This window comes from Myripristis murdjan, chromosome 17, assembly GCF_902150065.1.
Source record: "Myripristis murdjan chromosome 17, fMyrMur1.1, whole genome shotgun sequence".
In the NCBI taxonomy this organism is placed as follows: Eukaryota; Metazoa; Chordata; class Actinopteri; order Holocentriformes; family Holocentridae; genus Myripristis; species Myripristis murdjan.
Genome location: NC_043996.1, coordinates 4,449,187 through 4,462,936, shown reverse-complemented (window position 1 = coordinate 4,462,936; position 13,750 = coordinate 4,449,187). Strand labels below are relative to the sequence as shown.

Sequence of the window (13,750 nt, the reverse complement as noted above, 5' to 3'; positions counted from 1 at the left end):
ACATCTCGCGATGTTAGGCCTTTCGCTCTCTGTAACATTTGGAATCTCCTGTGTTTTTAATGTATCAGGGAAAAAATAAATGTCGCTTCTTTTTAAAATTATGCGTATTTTTACTCGTTAATGGTAAAGTTGAGGGTTATCCTGAGTCTGTGAGTCTGAAGTATTGAGACGAGTTCAGACTATGCCACTTTGCCTCAGGGAAACAACGCGATGCCAGGGAATCAACCATCTTGCCACGTTCCAGAGAACAGAGAGGGAAAGGGGCGGAGGGGCGGGGCTAAGATAAGGCTATCCACACGATTGAATAAGCCAAACGCCTCTCGAATTCCATTGGTCTGCATTTCACCTGTTCCCGCCCATCCCCGCTAAGTAAGTTTCCTATTGGTTTAGAGCGCTGTCAGTCAAAAAGTGGATGGGGTTGCTATAGCTGTGAGTTCTGTGAGGCAGGAGGAGAGATTTTGATTTTTCACTGCTACAAATAGAGATTCCAGGCCACTTCTGTCCCCTTTCTACTCACCTCGCAGCAGTCAACAAGCCCTGCAGCCAGAGACGCACCATGGCTCCCAGGAAAAACGCGAAAGTACACGTCAAGGCCAAAGGTGCGTTGCTGTTTTTGTTGTTGTTTTTTTAATTCTGTCCTACATTGCTGCGGTGTGGATGATGCGTTCACTATCAGCAAGCGAGGCCTTTCCTTTCAAAGTTAATCGGGCGTCAAGCCTTTGCTAGCAAGCCTGCTTAGCTTTAGAAAATGGTGTCGATGTGTTGGCTGGTAAACACCAAGCCAGGGTTAGTGTGTGTGCCTTAGTTGGATTTGTAGAGGATTTTTCTGTGAGTATAGTTTAATTTCTGTTGCATTAAAGACGACCTGGTATACTATTGTTTTTTCCTCACAGTGCGTCCAGTATCAGTATGACTTGGCTAGCCTTCGCCTCGGTTTTCAGCATTATTTTCCTTTTCCAAACAGCCAGTGCTACATAATCTCACCGTTTGTAGCCTAATGCAGTGTTTTCAAGGCCGCCCGACACTCTTTAACTTTGAGAGCTGCCACCGCAGTTGATGCACACATCCGTTTCTTCCAGTGTCCAGGCTGGTTGCCCCTGGCGACTCCAGCCGTGGAGCGCGCGCGGCCCTGGGTCTGTATCAGCACGCACGAGAGGCTTCTCACGCGCGGGTTTGAGCAACGCACGCAGTGCTGTAACTCCCAGGAGCTTAGCCGCCGATGTAGGCCCGTCCATTGTCAGCGTTTTACGCTTCACACAGAGCAGCCCAGCCTGGCTAACATGCACCCTGGGGCGCGTAGCAGCACCCCACCCCCAAATTCTCTGGCTCTACTCACTTTGCCAAATGCTCACGTGTCAATAGAGAGAGAGGCTGTGGGTGGGGTTACACGTGGCTCTTGGGGGTCGACTTCAGTACTTACTCTATACCGCACCCCAACTTCTGGCTGTACCCCATACTTAACCAGCTGTGGCTGAAGTTTATTTAAAAGTCTGGAATTTTAATGTTTCCCTGCTGCTCGGTGAATGTACGTTCCAACCGAAATCAGGTCTGGATGACTTTAAGAAGCTCATATTGCCATTCAATTCGGCACAAAGTAACACCAGTTTTAATCAAAAACTGCACTTTTCTGAATCCCGTCATATTCTTCCGTATGAACCAGCGCTAAAAGTTTGGCTGAGTTTGAGGCGCCGAAACCTCGTGCCAGAAGATTGAATGGACTTCAGGGTGCAGTTCTCCCCATCCCTCCTCTGATCATACCGCAGGGCGCAGTTTGGAGCTTAAAATGATAAACGCACCTTTACATACATAAAGAAAACTGGGCTCAGAGCAGGCACCTGGCCGACGGGTGCAGTGATTAGATCAATACAGCGATACAGCAATACGTTGTAGAAGATCAATTTACAGCATGGGCACTTTCTCGGCGTTGATTCCCCATACGCCCCACGTTTTGTTTTGTTTTTTAAAAATTCACGATCACTTACACCTTGCCAGTGATCTATGTGAAGCTGATCTCAGCTGTGTAGATGTGTGAATCCCCCTCACTCCACCCCCGTGCTGACACGTGGCTGTGAGGAGACGAAGAAGGAGCCCTGTTATGATGGTAAATAAATGAAAGGAGAGTTTGGAACAGCGTTGGGTACTTTGTGTCCTCTATCGACTGTACAGGGTACTCTCCTCCCCTTCCCTTACGGAAAAGAACTATAGTCATCCTATAGTAAATTTTAGAGAGATACCATACGGGGATCGCAGGACTGCACGTCCCTGTAGGAATGTAGTGATGCAATAACAGATTTACATACACTATAAGGTCTACGGGTCTAGATAAAATATCACAATTTGCTGAATTCAGTTCTGATTTAAAAAAAAAAAAAAAAAAAATATTATAGCGAAATACGCGCGTTGTTAGCTATGCCTTTTCAAATGACAGTGTTGAGAGTGAGAGAACTGACAAAAGAAATAACAGCGATATTAAAACACGCACACAGACTTTTTGTAACTTCCATTGATTGTAAATAAATCTAGAAGCTACTGGATGGATTTAAGTGTAGGAGGCACTGCGCTCTGATGGCAGTAAAGGTCCAGGGAACAAAATGTTCAGATTTTTAGGGTTCCTCTCTCAACCCCGCCCCCTAAGTGGCCAATGCATGTGTGTTGTTCAGGCTTATATACTGTTTCCCTGTGTTGGCTAATGCCTTATCTGTCCAGTATGCATAACAAAAGGTGTGACCAGTGATGCAACGCTGCACGACAGTGGGTGAACTATTACCTTATTACCCACTCACTCCACTAGGTGATAAGGCAAACAACCATAAAAAAAAAGTCAGTTACATGTTCAAAAGAGTATTTTATTATACTTTGAATTTATTCAGAAATAACAATATTAGCTTAATAGCTGGAAAAACGTTTCAATAGTTAGTAGGACTGAGTAATATTTATCAGTATTATATCAATATGTTAAGACTAGATATCTTCCGGGATTCTGGATATCATGATATGACAGTTGTGTTGCCTTTTTTGTTGTTGTTTTGGCTGGATCACAGTAAAGGGATGCAGATTTCTGTTATTCGTCTCTACCTGCATACTCCTCATATCCACGTTACTAATGACTGGTTGTCACAAATCAACTGTGTGTAAACATTTTGTGAAAGCACCAATATCCATCCCTATAATATCTTCACATTATCAAGATATTCAGTAAATAATATTGTGATATTAGATTTTGTCCATATGAGCCAAGTCCCAATAGTTAGAGCTAAGGCACCAGTTCATAAGCAGAATGAGCATATTGAGACACAAATTGGTACGCAGTAATTTCAACAGGATGGGGTGTAATGAAAATTTTGTTCTTGGTGTCCAGTATTGCAACATGAAATATATTATCACAGTATATTCAATATATTTCAGTAGAGGGAAATTAGGTTTAACTCCTCTGGACTAAGGAGTCTCTTCTGACATATAGGTATTTGTTCTGATAGTAATTTATTTAGGCCCTGTCTAGTGGAGAAGGTGGCATGGAATCTGGGTCATAAACTGGACTCAGGGTGGCACAAGCGCGTACCATAGTACCCAAACACCAGAGTTATCTCACTCAACACTACTGATTACCAAACAGTGAGCTGTCACTATAGATCTGCTTTATGAAGGAAGGGAGATTTGCAGAATGAACATATGCTCATTCTCCAGATTGCATGGGTGATGAGGTCATACTTATGTCAGGCCTGAATGTGTGTAGGATCATTTTGGAGGCTTATTGTGCACTTTCTGTACATGGAATGACAAGATAATGCATGTTATTAATTAGAACCTACTGTTTAAATCGATTTTGAAGAATTTTTCATGTGAAATCAGGCCTCTTGTGGTCTAATGTTTGATTTCTCAAAGCAACTACCTTAGTTTTCTTTCAGTCGCTGAGTCTATTTGAGGACAGTGTATTGTAAATACAGTCCCTGTTGCATCGGTATGAGGAATGAAAAGTGCGGCCAAGTAGGTGACTGACAGGCTCATAGCGGACAGTGCAGCTTCAAAATAACATACAAATTAGCTTCTATTAGTCCTCATCAGTTTTGCCAGCTGTGGCTGCATTTTACAAATTCTGTAAAGTATCAGATAAAAAGCTATAAGAATGTTGCTAGGTTATTGTAATACAGCTGAATAAGGTCATTATTAAACTGACATATAACTGCATTGTATCTTAATTACTTAATATAAGGTGACTGAAAATGGCAACCATATTTTCGGTTTCTGCAACCAGTAGTCAGTGTCTGCAAAGTTAGTGTTTGACTTCTGATTGGCACGTTTTCCAGTAATTGGTTTGTTGCGATGAATGTTAATGCTTCGGCATACTTGCTCCAAAATGACCCACTGAAGGAACAAGAAGCAGAGAAATGTTGGCCTGCGTGCCTTGTCTGTATTTATTTGAGTTAGATTATGTGATCAAACATCCAATGTTGGCTTATCAAATATTGATCTTGGCCCTCATGTTTGAGCATAAAGTGGGACTTTAAACACTGAATTACATGTCATGTTTGAACATGTTGGAATATATTGTGTTACAAAGTCCTCTGCGTGCTACTAAAACATTGAAACGCCAGTAGGAAATGTTCAGTAGTCAAATCAGTCTCTAATTGGGTGACTCATCTAGAGAGCGCTTATCACAAATTGGTCACTAATTCAAAAGCCATTTTGTGTGAAGTGTCCTCCAAAAGATTGTACTGATCACAACATGTTTGATTGAATCATAGATCTTTGGTGAGGTATTGATAACTGAAGTTATTTAGAAGGTGTCAGTAATGAGTTACAACTAAAGTGTCAACATTAAGTCACTGATAAAGATTTTTAACTTTCTCTAGCCTCATTGTTCTTTTGTTGACATCACTTGCTGTCATTGCTCATGAAGGGGTTTATCTTTTTTGTTTTTCAGCAGATGTCACTGTTTGGCAGGTTTATCGTCAGTGTATTTGCTCTCTACTCAGTGCATAGTCCTGTATTATTGATTTGTTTTCAAAACATTTTCTGCCAGTGTTTTATGGACAGGTGGCTTTGCAATCCAATTTAGAAGGGAATTTTTTTATTCCCTCCTGCCTGCAATCTTATCCCTCTTGTGTTCCTAATAATTTTCTATACTACAGACATTAGAGGTTTTATCCTTCCACACTGGCTCCAAATGTTGTCCATTCTCGCGTTTACTTTGAATTTTCTCATTCTGTCCTTTTCTTACTTCTCTACTTTATGTGTTGTTTCAGCCCCCAGGCCTCCTCTTCCTCCTCCTCCTCCTCCTCCTCTGCTAAAGCCTCAGGATTGAAGTGGTAACAGCGTTGTCTGCGCCAAGCTGATACTGTGTGTTACCGGGTCCTGCACTGTAGTGTTTTGTTTTTGAAGACTGTGTGCTGTGTACAAACTAAATTTTGTTGCCATAAATGCCAGCATTATAACCATGCATGACATTGCCATGGTGTGTGCTTGTGGGACTGAGTTTGGGCTTAGTGCCACATAACACTATCGGTTCTTAAATCAAAATCTTACCATCCTGAGATTAGAGGAATAACTTTTTGTGGTGAACTTTGCTGGGTAATAGCAGTAGCTGTTGCAGCAGTATACTGACAAGCTGCACTAATTTAAAGGCATAGTTTCACAGTTTCAAGTATCAGACTCAATCTTCTGCACACAGGAATTTAGCTGACGGCTGTGTAAAGAATTAAACTAGCTGTGTGTGCTGTGTTTGAGCAGCTTGTTTTGGATGGGAGTGGGCCTAATGTTGTTGGCATGTAAGCAGCACAATAGCTCGACAAACAGCTCCAGCTAATGCCAAACTTTATGAAGGGCCTGGCATGGCATTTGTTTTGTGCCTTGTATTCCTGTGATCACATTCTCCAACAAAGAATATCCTGCATACCATCACAATGCATAGATCTAGGGACTTATGCCAATGGGACTGACGTCCTGCTTGCTACAGGATCCTCATGGAATCAATGGAATATTATTGAATTTAGAGAGGAGACAGATAAAGTCTGGACATGAATTGTCTGAAGACAGAGAATAACAGGCTATTTTGTACAAATATAGTGGAATATGTTTCACATTTCGTGCACACATTCATTGCATTATTTTGATGGTTTCCAGCACAACTGGAGTGGAAACCAGACTGGTTGTCCCTTTAAAGAAGAAGCATTCAAATATTAGGAGGGAAGGACGTTTCAGATCATAGCAGTACTCTGACTTGGAAGTGGAAAGTCATGGATTGCGATGTCAGGGCCGTGGTGGGAACCGTCATTGTAACATGGTTGATGGCTGAAGGGAGTACAGGAAAATTATCATTTGAGGATGATTTGATCTGGAACAGTGAAGCATTTGAAGTGCCATCTTTTCATGAAGATAGCATGCCTGAGGTTTGTAGAAGTAAAGTGGACTAGGAACTAACTTGCCATTTCAAATTTTCACAAATTTCTCTTGCAGTTTTGTGGATATTTTCAAAAACAGTAGCTTTGAAAGTCAAATTCTCTCTCAATGAAAGCATGTGCTATCATGGTCTAGCCCTGTTTTTTGGTTTTTACATTTGCTTCCCTCAGGGATCAGTAAAATGAGGTGCAATGTTTTTTTTTCTGCTTCATATTCAAATATATGCAAAGTGGCACTAGACAAGGTTATATATGAAATATGCCTGTCTTTATTGGCTCAATGTACAAAGTGGAGTTGCAACAGAGGAAAGTGTACTCCATCCACTAATTGAGAGTCCTTAAGTTCACCATTTTTTTAGAAAAGAAATTTAGTCACCCTAGTCACTTAAAACTGAACTTTGGTAGAGAGTTGGGTCGTACGTTGTAGTTAACCTGGATGTGATTTATGAGTACACTTGGTGGTGAAATACCCTTATTAACCTCATTACACATTCAATTAATCACTGAGCCAAAAATGTTGCACAAGGGAGTACAAGATTCTTACATTTGCTGTGACAGTCGAGGTCAAGACATACTCAATTCAAGATGGGTCCAGAGGGGGGTGTGTGTTTGCCACATGAAGAAATTCTTCTAAAATGAAGACATTTTGCTGGTTCTCGTTTTTGAAAAGTGGCCATTTTAAAGTTGGATGAAGGTCAGGGGTCATGGGTCGTGTCAAAGGTTAGAGAATGAATGCAAGTTAGTGGAATGTCCTCACAGGTATAAGAACGTGTGTGTGTGTGTGTGTGTGTGTGTGTGTGTGAGTGTGAGAGAGAGAGAGAGAACAGCCAGAGGGAAAAAGAGTTCGTTTGAGTGTGTCAAAGAAGAAGGCGGTCCACAGCAGCCCTTACATAATTCTAAGAGGAGCAGTTCATACTGAACAATATGTACTGAGCCTCCAAGAGAGGAGACAAAGCGAAGAGTTTCCATTTATTTAGAGAAAGAAGAGAGAGAGAGGGTGTGTGTGCGCGTGTGTGAATCAACAGCCACGGTGGTACAAGCATGGAGTACACACGGGAACTAAACGGTACATGATTGCATGCTTTTTTTTATGTTTGTGCGCAAGTGTGTGCCTGTTGTGGAGGAGGGATCGGACGGCAATTTTAGATTGTGGTGAGAGTGAGACACACCTACATTAGCTGGCTTGCGTACACTTTATCCATGATATTTTGAGCAAAGTGATGATTTTATACCAGGGACCGTCATTGCATGGGTGTGTTTTGCTTTTCGGGTCCATCACTATTGAGCACAGAACCAGAGTTACTTCTTAAAGCAGTTTTCTTGTTTGATTGTTTAGCTGACCAAGATGAACTAGCCAATCCAGTTTTTATATAATGTGGTCATACTTTCTTTGCTGAGTTAAATATACAGTTTGCAAAAATTTTAGAGTTGGAATCCCTAGTAAAATGTATTACAAAGAGAGTGAGAAGAACACCACTTTGTTTCTGGTGCTGTCAGTGCTGTTCGTCCTGTTTGTTGTCTAGTTCAGTATTTCAAATATTACAAGTTCCAATTTGAAAATATATGCCCACCATACAGGTTTTGTCACCACTCCCTACGGCTGTATGTTCATCCCTGCAGCTGTCCTTGTAGCAAAATCACGTGGTATAGCAAGTACTTTTTTGTTAACCCCATAAGCATTAAATTTCTGTCAGAGTTGTTTCAAAGTTAGAAAAAACACTTTTTCCATAATTGTACAACAGTGATATTCTGTATCTGCTGGTCACAACACTTTGTTTTGAGGCTATGCCACACTTACACTGTGTGAAATATTCAAAGCCAAGAGTCATGTGGCATTACATCAAATAGAAAATATCTAGATGTCTTGTGCATCATTGTATACATATTTCCCTGTAATTTGGGATCTCTGGATTCCTTTGGATCTCCACTGGAATTTTAAATAAGGGTCTGTGGGTTTGAAAAAAGCTCACCTGCACAACGGCAAACCCACTGATAGAACCAGGGTCGAAGAGGTCTATAGGGGATCACTGGAAACTTGTAATGCTGCATATTTTGAGTAGAGTTGGTTTCTGTGTTTGTGGGTTTGATTTTTTTTCCCCCTCAGTCCACTGTGCGACCTTAAACAGGTTTAATTTTATGCAAACCGACTGAACCGGCATTTGGTAGACGTTCTGGCTAACCAACAAGTAGCCTATGTCAGCAACCTGTACCATCAGTGCTAAATCATTCTTGTATTGCCTTGGTACTCGGATCAACTGATCGTGGAGCTGGAAAGACAGCAAAGCAGTCTCAGAGCAGATGTCCTCCCTGATTGAGACGTCAGTCCAGCCTGTTCAATGCTCCATAGACTTGTGAACAAATAAATCTTTCCAGAGCCACCTCAACCACACAGAAGCATTGCCTGGTGAACATTTTGAAAGACTCACCACAGCTCAAGCCACAATAAAATCGGCACAAAGACACAAAATAATTCACCTGTGTACCACCTCGGTTACGTTAAGAACAGGTCCTGTAGGTAACCTTTGAATTGTAAACATCCCCAGGGGAAGTGACATTGCTGGTTCATGTCAGAGTTGCTATGGTAGGCCGAGCGCTAATGTGTCCCAAAGCTAGCAAAACTGTGAATCTATTGCGTTATAATCAGTAAGAAGCGTTTGCAGTTCATAGGGGTCCCCTCTTACTACGCTCTATTCAGCGCTTACTCTCAAGGGCGACCGGGTCACATGCAACACCTAGTGGTAAAAGTCTGCATTACGGGTCTAGTCTGTAATATCAGCCCAACGCAAATTTTGATGTAATGTTTTAAGATCCTTGGAGTTTTTCATGTTATGCTCCAACAATTATCAGACATGACTTTGAGTTTCCATCCATAGAGTTTTATCACACATGTAATTTGTTCTATTGAATGCCAAAGAAAGGCCTGATTGTCTGTAACTACTACAATTTTTAAAAGTCCACACCTTCACATCTTGGGATTCTTAAACTTTTTCATTCTGTATCCCAAAACTCTCAGCCTCAGAGCCAGGCTCATCAAAGCATATTCTCACTACGGTGAAAGCTCTAAACTTCACAGATCCTCAAATTATAAGACCCTGTAACAAAAACAATAAAATCACATTTTGACAAAAGAGAGGTGTAGGCTATCATTTTTCTGTTGTGTCAGCCAGAAATCACAACACTTGGACAGTATTTATTGAGTCATTGGTGCTGAAGATATCAGCAAAATAACTATACTTCTAGTTGAATAGCAATTTCTAACATTCTATCCATCACAGAGTGGATTCCAATAATTGTGCATGTGTGCACAGGAGGAGGAACAGGAGTTGTGCATAAAACACCAAAACTTTTGCACAGGCTCTTGAATGCTTTCCCTCCCACCTCACACACTCACTCCCCCTCTCTCCTGCTGTATTAGTCAGCAGGGCTTCGTGATGGTGAATGCCTCAGGCTAAAGAACGGGTCATAAAAATGTCTGACATAACTAAACTGTCAGGCTGTTAAAACAGAGGGCTATCCGTCCTGTAGAGGGTGCATCTGAGGAGCCCAGAATACAGTGCAGCTTACCTACAGGCCATTATGGAAATTTGTCATCCTGCTGTTGACTGGGTTAGGGTTAGGGTTAGCTAAGGCTTTAGGAGACATTTCAAACTTGAAAGTGGTTGCTTGTTTGTTTTTCCTCATTGCTGTGGTGTTTCTGCACTTCTCAGAGATCTCCTGTCAGTGAGTATGTCCAGCACTGTGATGTCTTGTTCTTGTTTCTGTTGAGTTTGAGTTTCTCTTTTTTCGTTTGTTCAGCCAGTCTTCAGTTTATCCCAAACAAAATGGGAACGTAAATCACTTCCTGTCTAGCAGAGTGTTTGTGCCAGTAGAGGCCTTCCAGAATCTGAGGGTTTACAACTGTAAATGTAACAACTTTCATGAACTGAATCACTGTTAACCAGATAGACAGCAGCAAATTGGAAATTTATTTATATGAAAATGTAACAGATAAGAACTTTTAAAATTCTGCAGATCTGCAAGAGGAAAGCAGACGTTCCTCTTTGAAACTGGCAGTGCCCTGTCAGCTTGGCACTGTTGTTGCTGTCTTGTCCTCCCTCTCTCTTAGCGTCAGGGCCAGCTGGTCTAACAGCACTATAAATAGCTCTCATTGGACCTCTAGAGCCATATCAGGCTCAGACAGAGAACCTGAGTGAAAGGGTAACTGACACACACACACACCAGAGCAACAGAAAGATCAGCGAGCGATAGAGAGAGAGGGGAGGGCAGGAGGATAGAGGACGGGCAGAGGCAGGGAGGCAGGGCTGCACTTTCCATTGGTTGGAACTGAACAGTGTTCTTGTGGTCAGCTAACCGGTCGGTTAGTCGCTAAGCTGGGCCGTCAGGTGGCAGGAATGGGCGATCCAGCGACCCTGGTTGAATCCACGTCCCCTCCTGTCGTCACACCGATTGCAAAGGTGATTGGCACAGAAACTGAAGGTGAGGATAACTCAGTTTAAGGGGCACCTGCTGGAGAAGGGCAAGATAGTTTGGAGGTCATTGTGTCAGGTGTGTCTTGTTGTTATAAGAGGACAAGTTGGGGCCTTAAGTCAAACAAAACATTGATCTAGCACGATCAAAGGCAGGCCTAGCCATCTTACCTACTGGTTGGGAGAATTCTACAAACAGCATATCTGGAGGTATTCGGTCATCTAAGGCCTTAAAGTATTAAAATATCTTAGATGCTTCCACCTGTAATGGCAGGATTAAGATTCATTTTGGTGCAAATATGAACTCTGACAGTAGTATTAGAAGCTGCTTGACATTCAGGCATGTCTAAAGCAGAGCTTGAGAGTAAGGAAAATGTTACAAAATTATGGAGTATTATACAGTGTGACTGTCAGTCATCTCCAGTTTATTTTCTTACATTTTATGTGCTATGTTTGCACCTCAGGAGGCCACAGCAGGTTTGATCCACATGCATGTCCACTCTTGGATTAATCTGGAACAAGGTTAATGTAATATTCCAGACAATTTCATTGTATCTGCTTTAATAAACACATGTCAGATATTGTCACTCAGCAGCAACTCATTTCTAGTTTCTTCTGGAAGTCTTTGTTTTCTTGATTTAGAGATTTAACTGTCAAAAGCTGACCATTTTTCATCAAGAATTACAGGGAAGTTGAGACCTTGCTGAATTCAGTTGTAGCTTTTGGTTATAGATTTGATTACATCTGTAGTCACACAGCACATCAAGAAGTAAGATTTGGCTGAGGAAGTACAATCACAAGGCACTGAGAGCTCACTTGGAGTCCCATTCTGTTTTTCGACTGGGTGCTGGGTTGTGAAGTTTCCACTTATTTGAATTTAAAAACTGGCAAACTGTGTTTCTAATGAAGGATTTGAATAGAAGCAAATTTTGATCTTAATTCTTCTTAAATCTTAGTTGTGCGTTGTGAATGGATTTGCTATTACAACATGAGAATACTATCAGAATTGGGTTATTTCTACATCAAGCATACAGGCTATGCGTGTGGGTGTGAGAGAGACAGTCACTTTGACCTAGCAGCATTAGCGGACTTCTCCAGCACCTGTTCATTCTCTCAGTCACTATTTCTACCCACAATGCACTGTGAGGTGTCATCAGCACCCAGAATAACTTCTCACCCATTGCTCTTTTACCCGTGGTTTATTTTCTTTCTTTTTCCACTGCTTCTTTTTTCCTCACAGCTAAGTTTGATGGATAGGTAAAGATAGATGAACACAAGTCTGTCCAGATTTTGCCCAAACTAGTTTGCCTCTTGCCATCAAAACTAGTTTGGATGCAAGACATCAATTCTGTGTCACCTCTTGGTGTTCAGTAAGCAAAGAGCTGGTCTGACTTTTAAAGGCCAATTGGGATGGTCACTGTTTGATATTGGGATGCAAAACGAGTGCTTATTACTTGGCAGTATTTTATGTATAATAATTTTGAAATGAACTACAGAGCCAAAACATCTTTTCTAGATGTTCACCAGGGTCAAAAAATAACCAACGCAGAAAAACATGAACATGCTTTGTACAACATTTAAATCTTCGTATTTTAGCTAAATGTATTCCATATTGCAATTACATGAACAAATAATAATAATTATAACATTTTCTTATCAGTAAGGTAGTTAGTTCTGTTACGTACATGTCTAACAGAGCCAAGGTCCTAGTGTTGTGCGTCCTGGCTCAATGGAAACAGAAACTCAATTATTGTCATCACATAACATCTGTTTGTGCCCTGCTTTTTCCATGTCAGAGCGGCTGCTGTGAATCAAGGTCTATAACATTTCTACATGAAATGAAGCTGGAAACCGGTTCTGTTTACCTGTCACTGACATAAACTACCCACATTTGGCTGGTGGTCGGGTGCTAGTCTCAGATCCTTCACCACAGAGATGAGTGCAAGTTTGAAGTGGTTTTGATCTTGCCCAACTCCAGCTTGCAGTTTAAGATACCAGATCACCCCTATAAATTAGGAATGAAATCTAACAACTTCCTCCATCTTTAACCACTTTGTTCTGGCTATGCAACATAATGCACAGTGTGCATGAGAAAGTGCCTTAATGTGAATAAAGGGTAAAAAAAAACAAACTGAAGACACCTGTCCACAATTAAACAAAAATTTGTTTCTGTCTGTCAGATGGTGCCAAAGCCCAGGTAGCCAATAAGAATGGGAAGAAGGCGGACTCTGGGTCGGGGGGCAGCAGCTTCTTCACCTGGTTCATGGTCCTTGCCCTGCTGGGCGTCTGGACATCCGTTGCTGTGGTCTACTTCGACCTGGTCGACTACCAGGGAGTCATTGGTGAGTACACAATGCACAACTGGAAAAAAGCACACACTTGGTCAGGGTGCTAATCAAAATTATATCAATATTGTCATGACAGTAGATATTGTTCGGTATAATGGATACGTGTGTTGTTGTTTTTGTTTTTTGGGAAGAATATATTTCAGCAGAAATCCTATTCAGGACAACATGACAAAGACTGAATGGATCTTCTAGAAGATAACCTGTTATAACCCCTGAGGTGGTTTGCTAAAATAATAATATAAAATATTAATGAAATCATTTTCTGCACCAATAAGTTTTATTCATTGCTCTAAGTAGCTTTATAAAATATCCATCAGCCTCCAGGAGTAGCTAAATATAGTTTTTTCTTTCTAGCCGTTGCTAGTTGATGCGTTGGGTGTAAGATGAGGTAGCAGCGGCATTTTACTCTTCAGCACCTCGTTTACCATCTGTCCCAGAGTATTTACACCAATACACATAGATGCCATCTGTCCCTGAACTTAACTTTATCCCTGATTCAGGACTACACTAACCCTGAACACAGATCAGTGGTCAGCACTTA

General features: G+C 41.4%; 1 protein-coding gene across 6 annotated transcripts in view; it reads left to right on the top strand.

Moving 5' to 3' along the window:
* The first annotated feature begins 391 nt into the window (after window positions 1-391).
* asph (aspartate beta-hydroxylase) overlaps window positions 392-13,750 on the top strand; it is a 38,817-nt gene continuing 25,458 nt past the window's right edge. Inside the window, exons 1-2 of one of the 6 annotated variants that reach the window (XM_030073967.1) lie at window positions 392-599; window positions 13,042-13,203. In XM_030073967.1, coding sequence (XP_029929827.1) covers window positions 557-599; window positions 13,042-13,203 — 205 coding nt within the window. In that variant the 5' untranslated portion in view covers window positions 392-556. Of the gene's footprint in view, window positions 600-7,369; window positions 7,462-10,739; window positions 10,872-13,041; window positions 13,204-13,750 lie in introns of those variants that run through there. The other 5 variants (XM_030073970.1, XM_030073968.1, XM_030073969.1 and 2 more) reach the window with 5 other exon arrangements.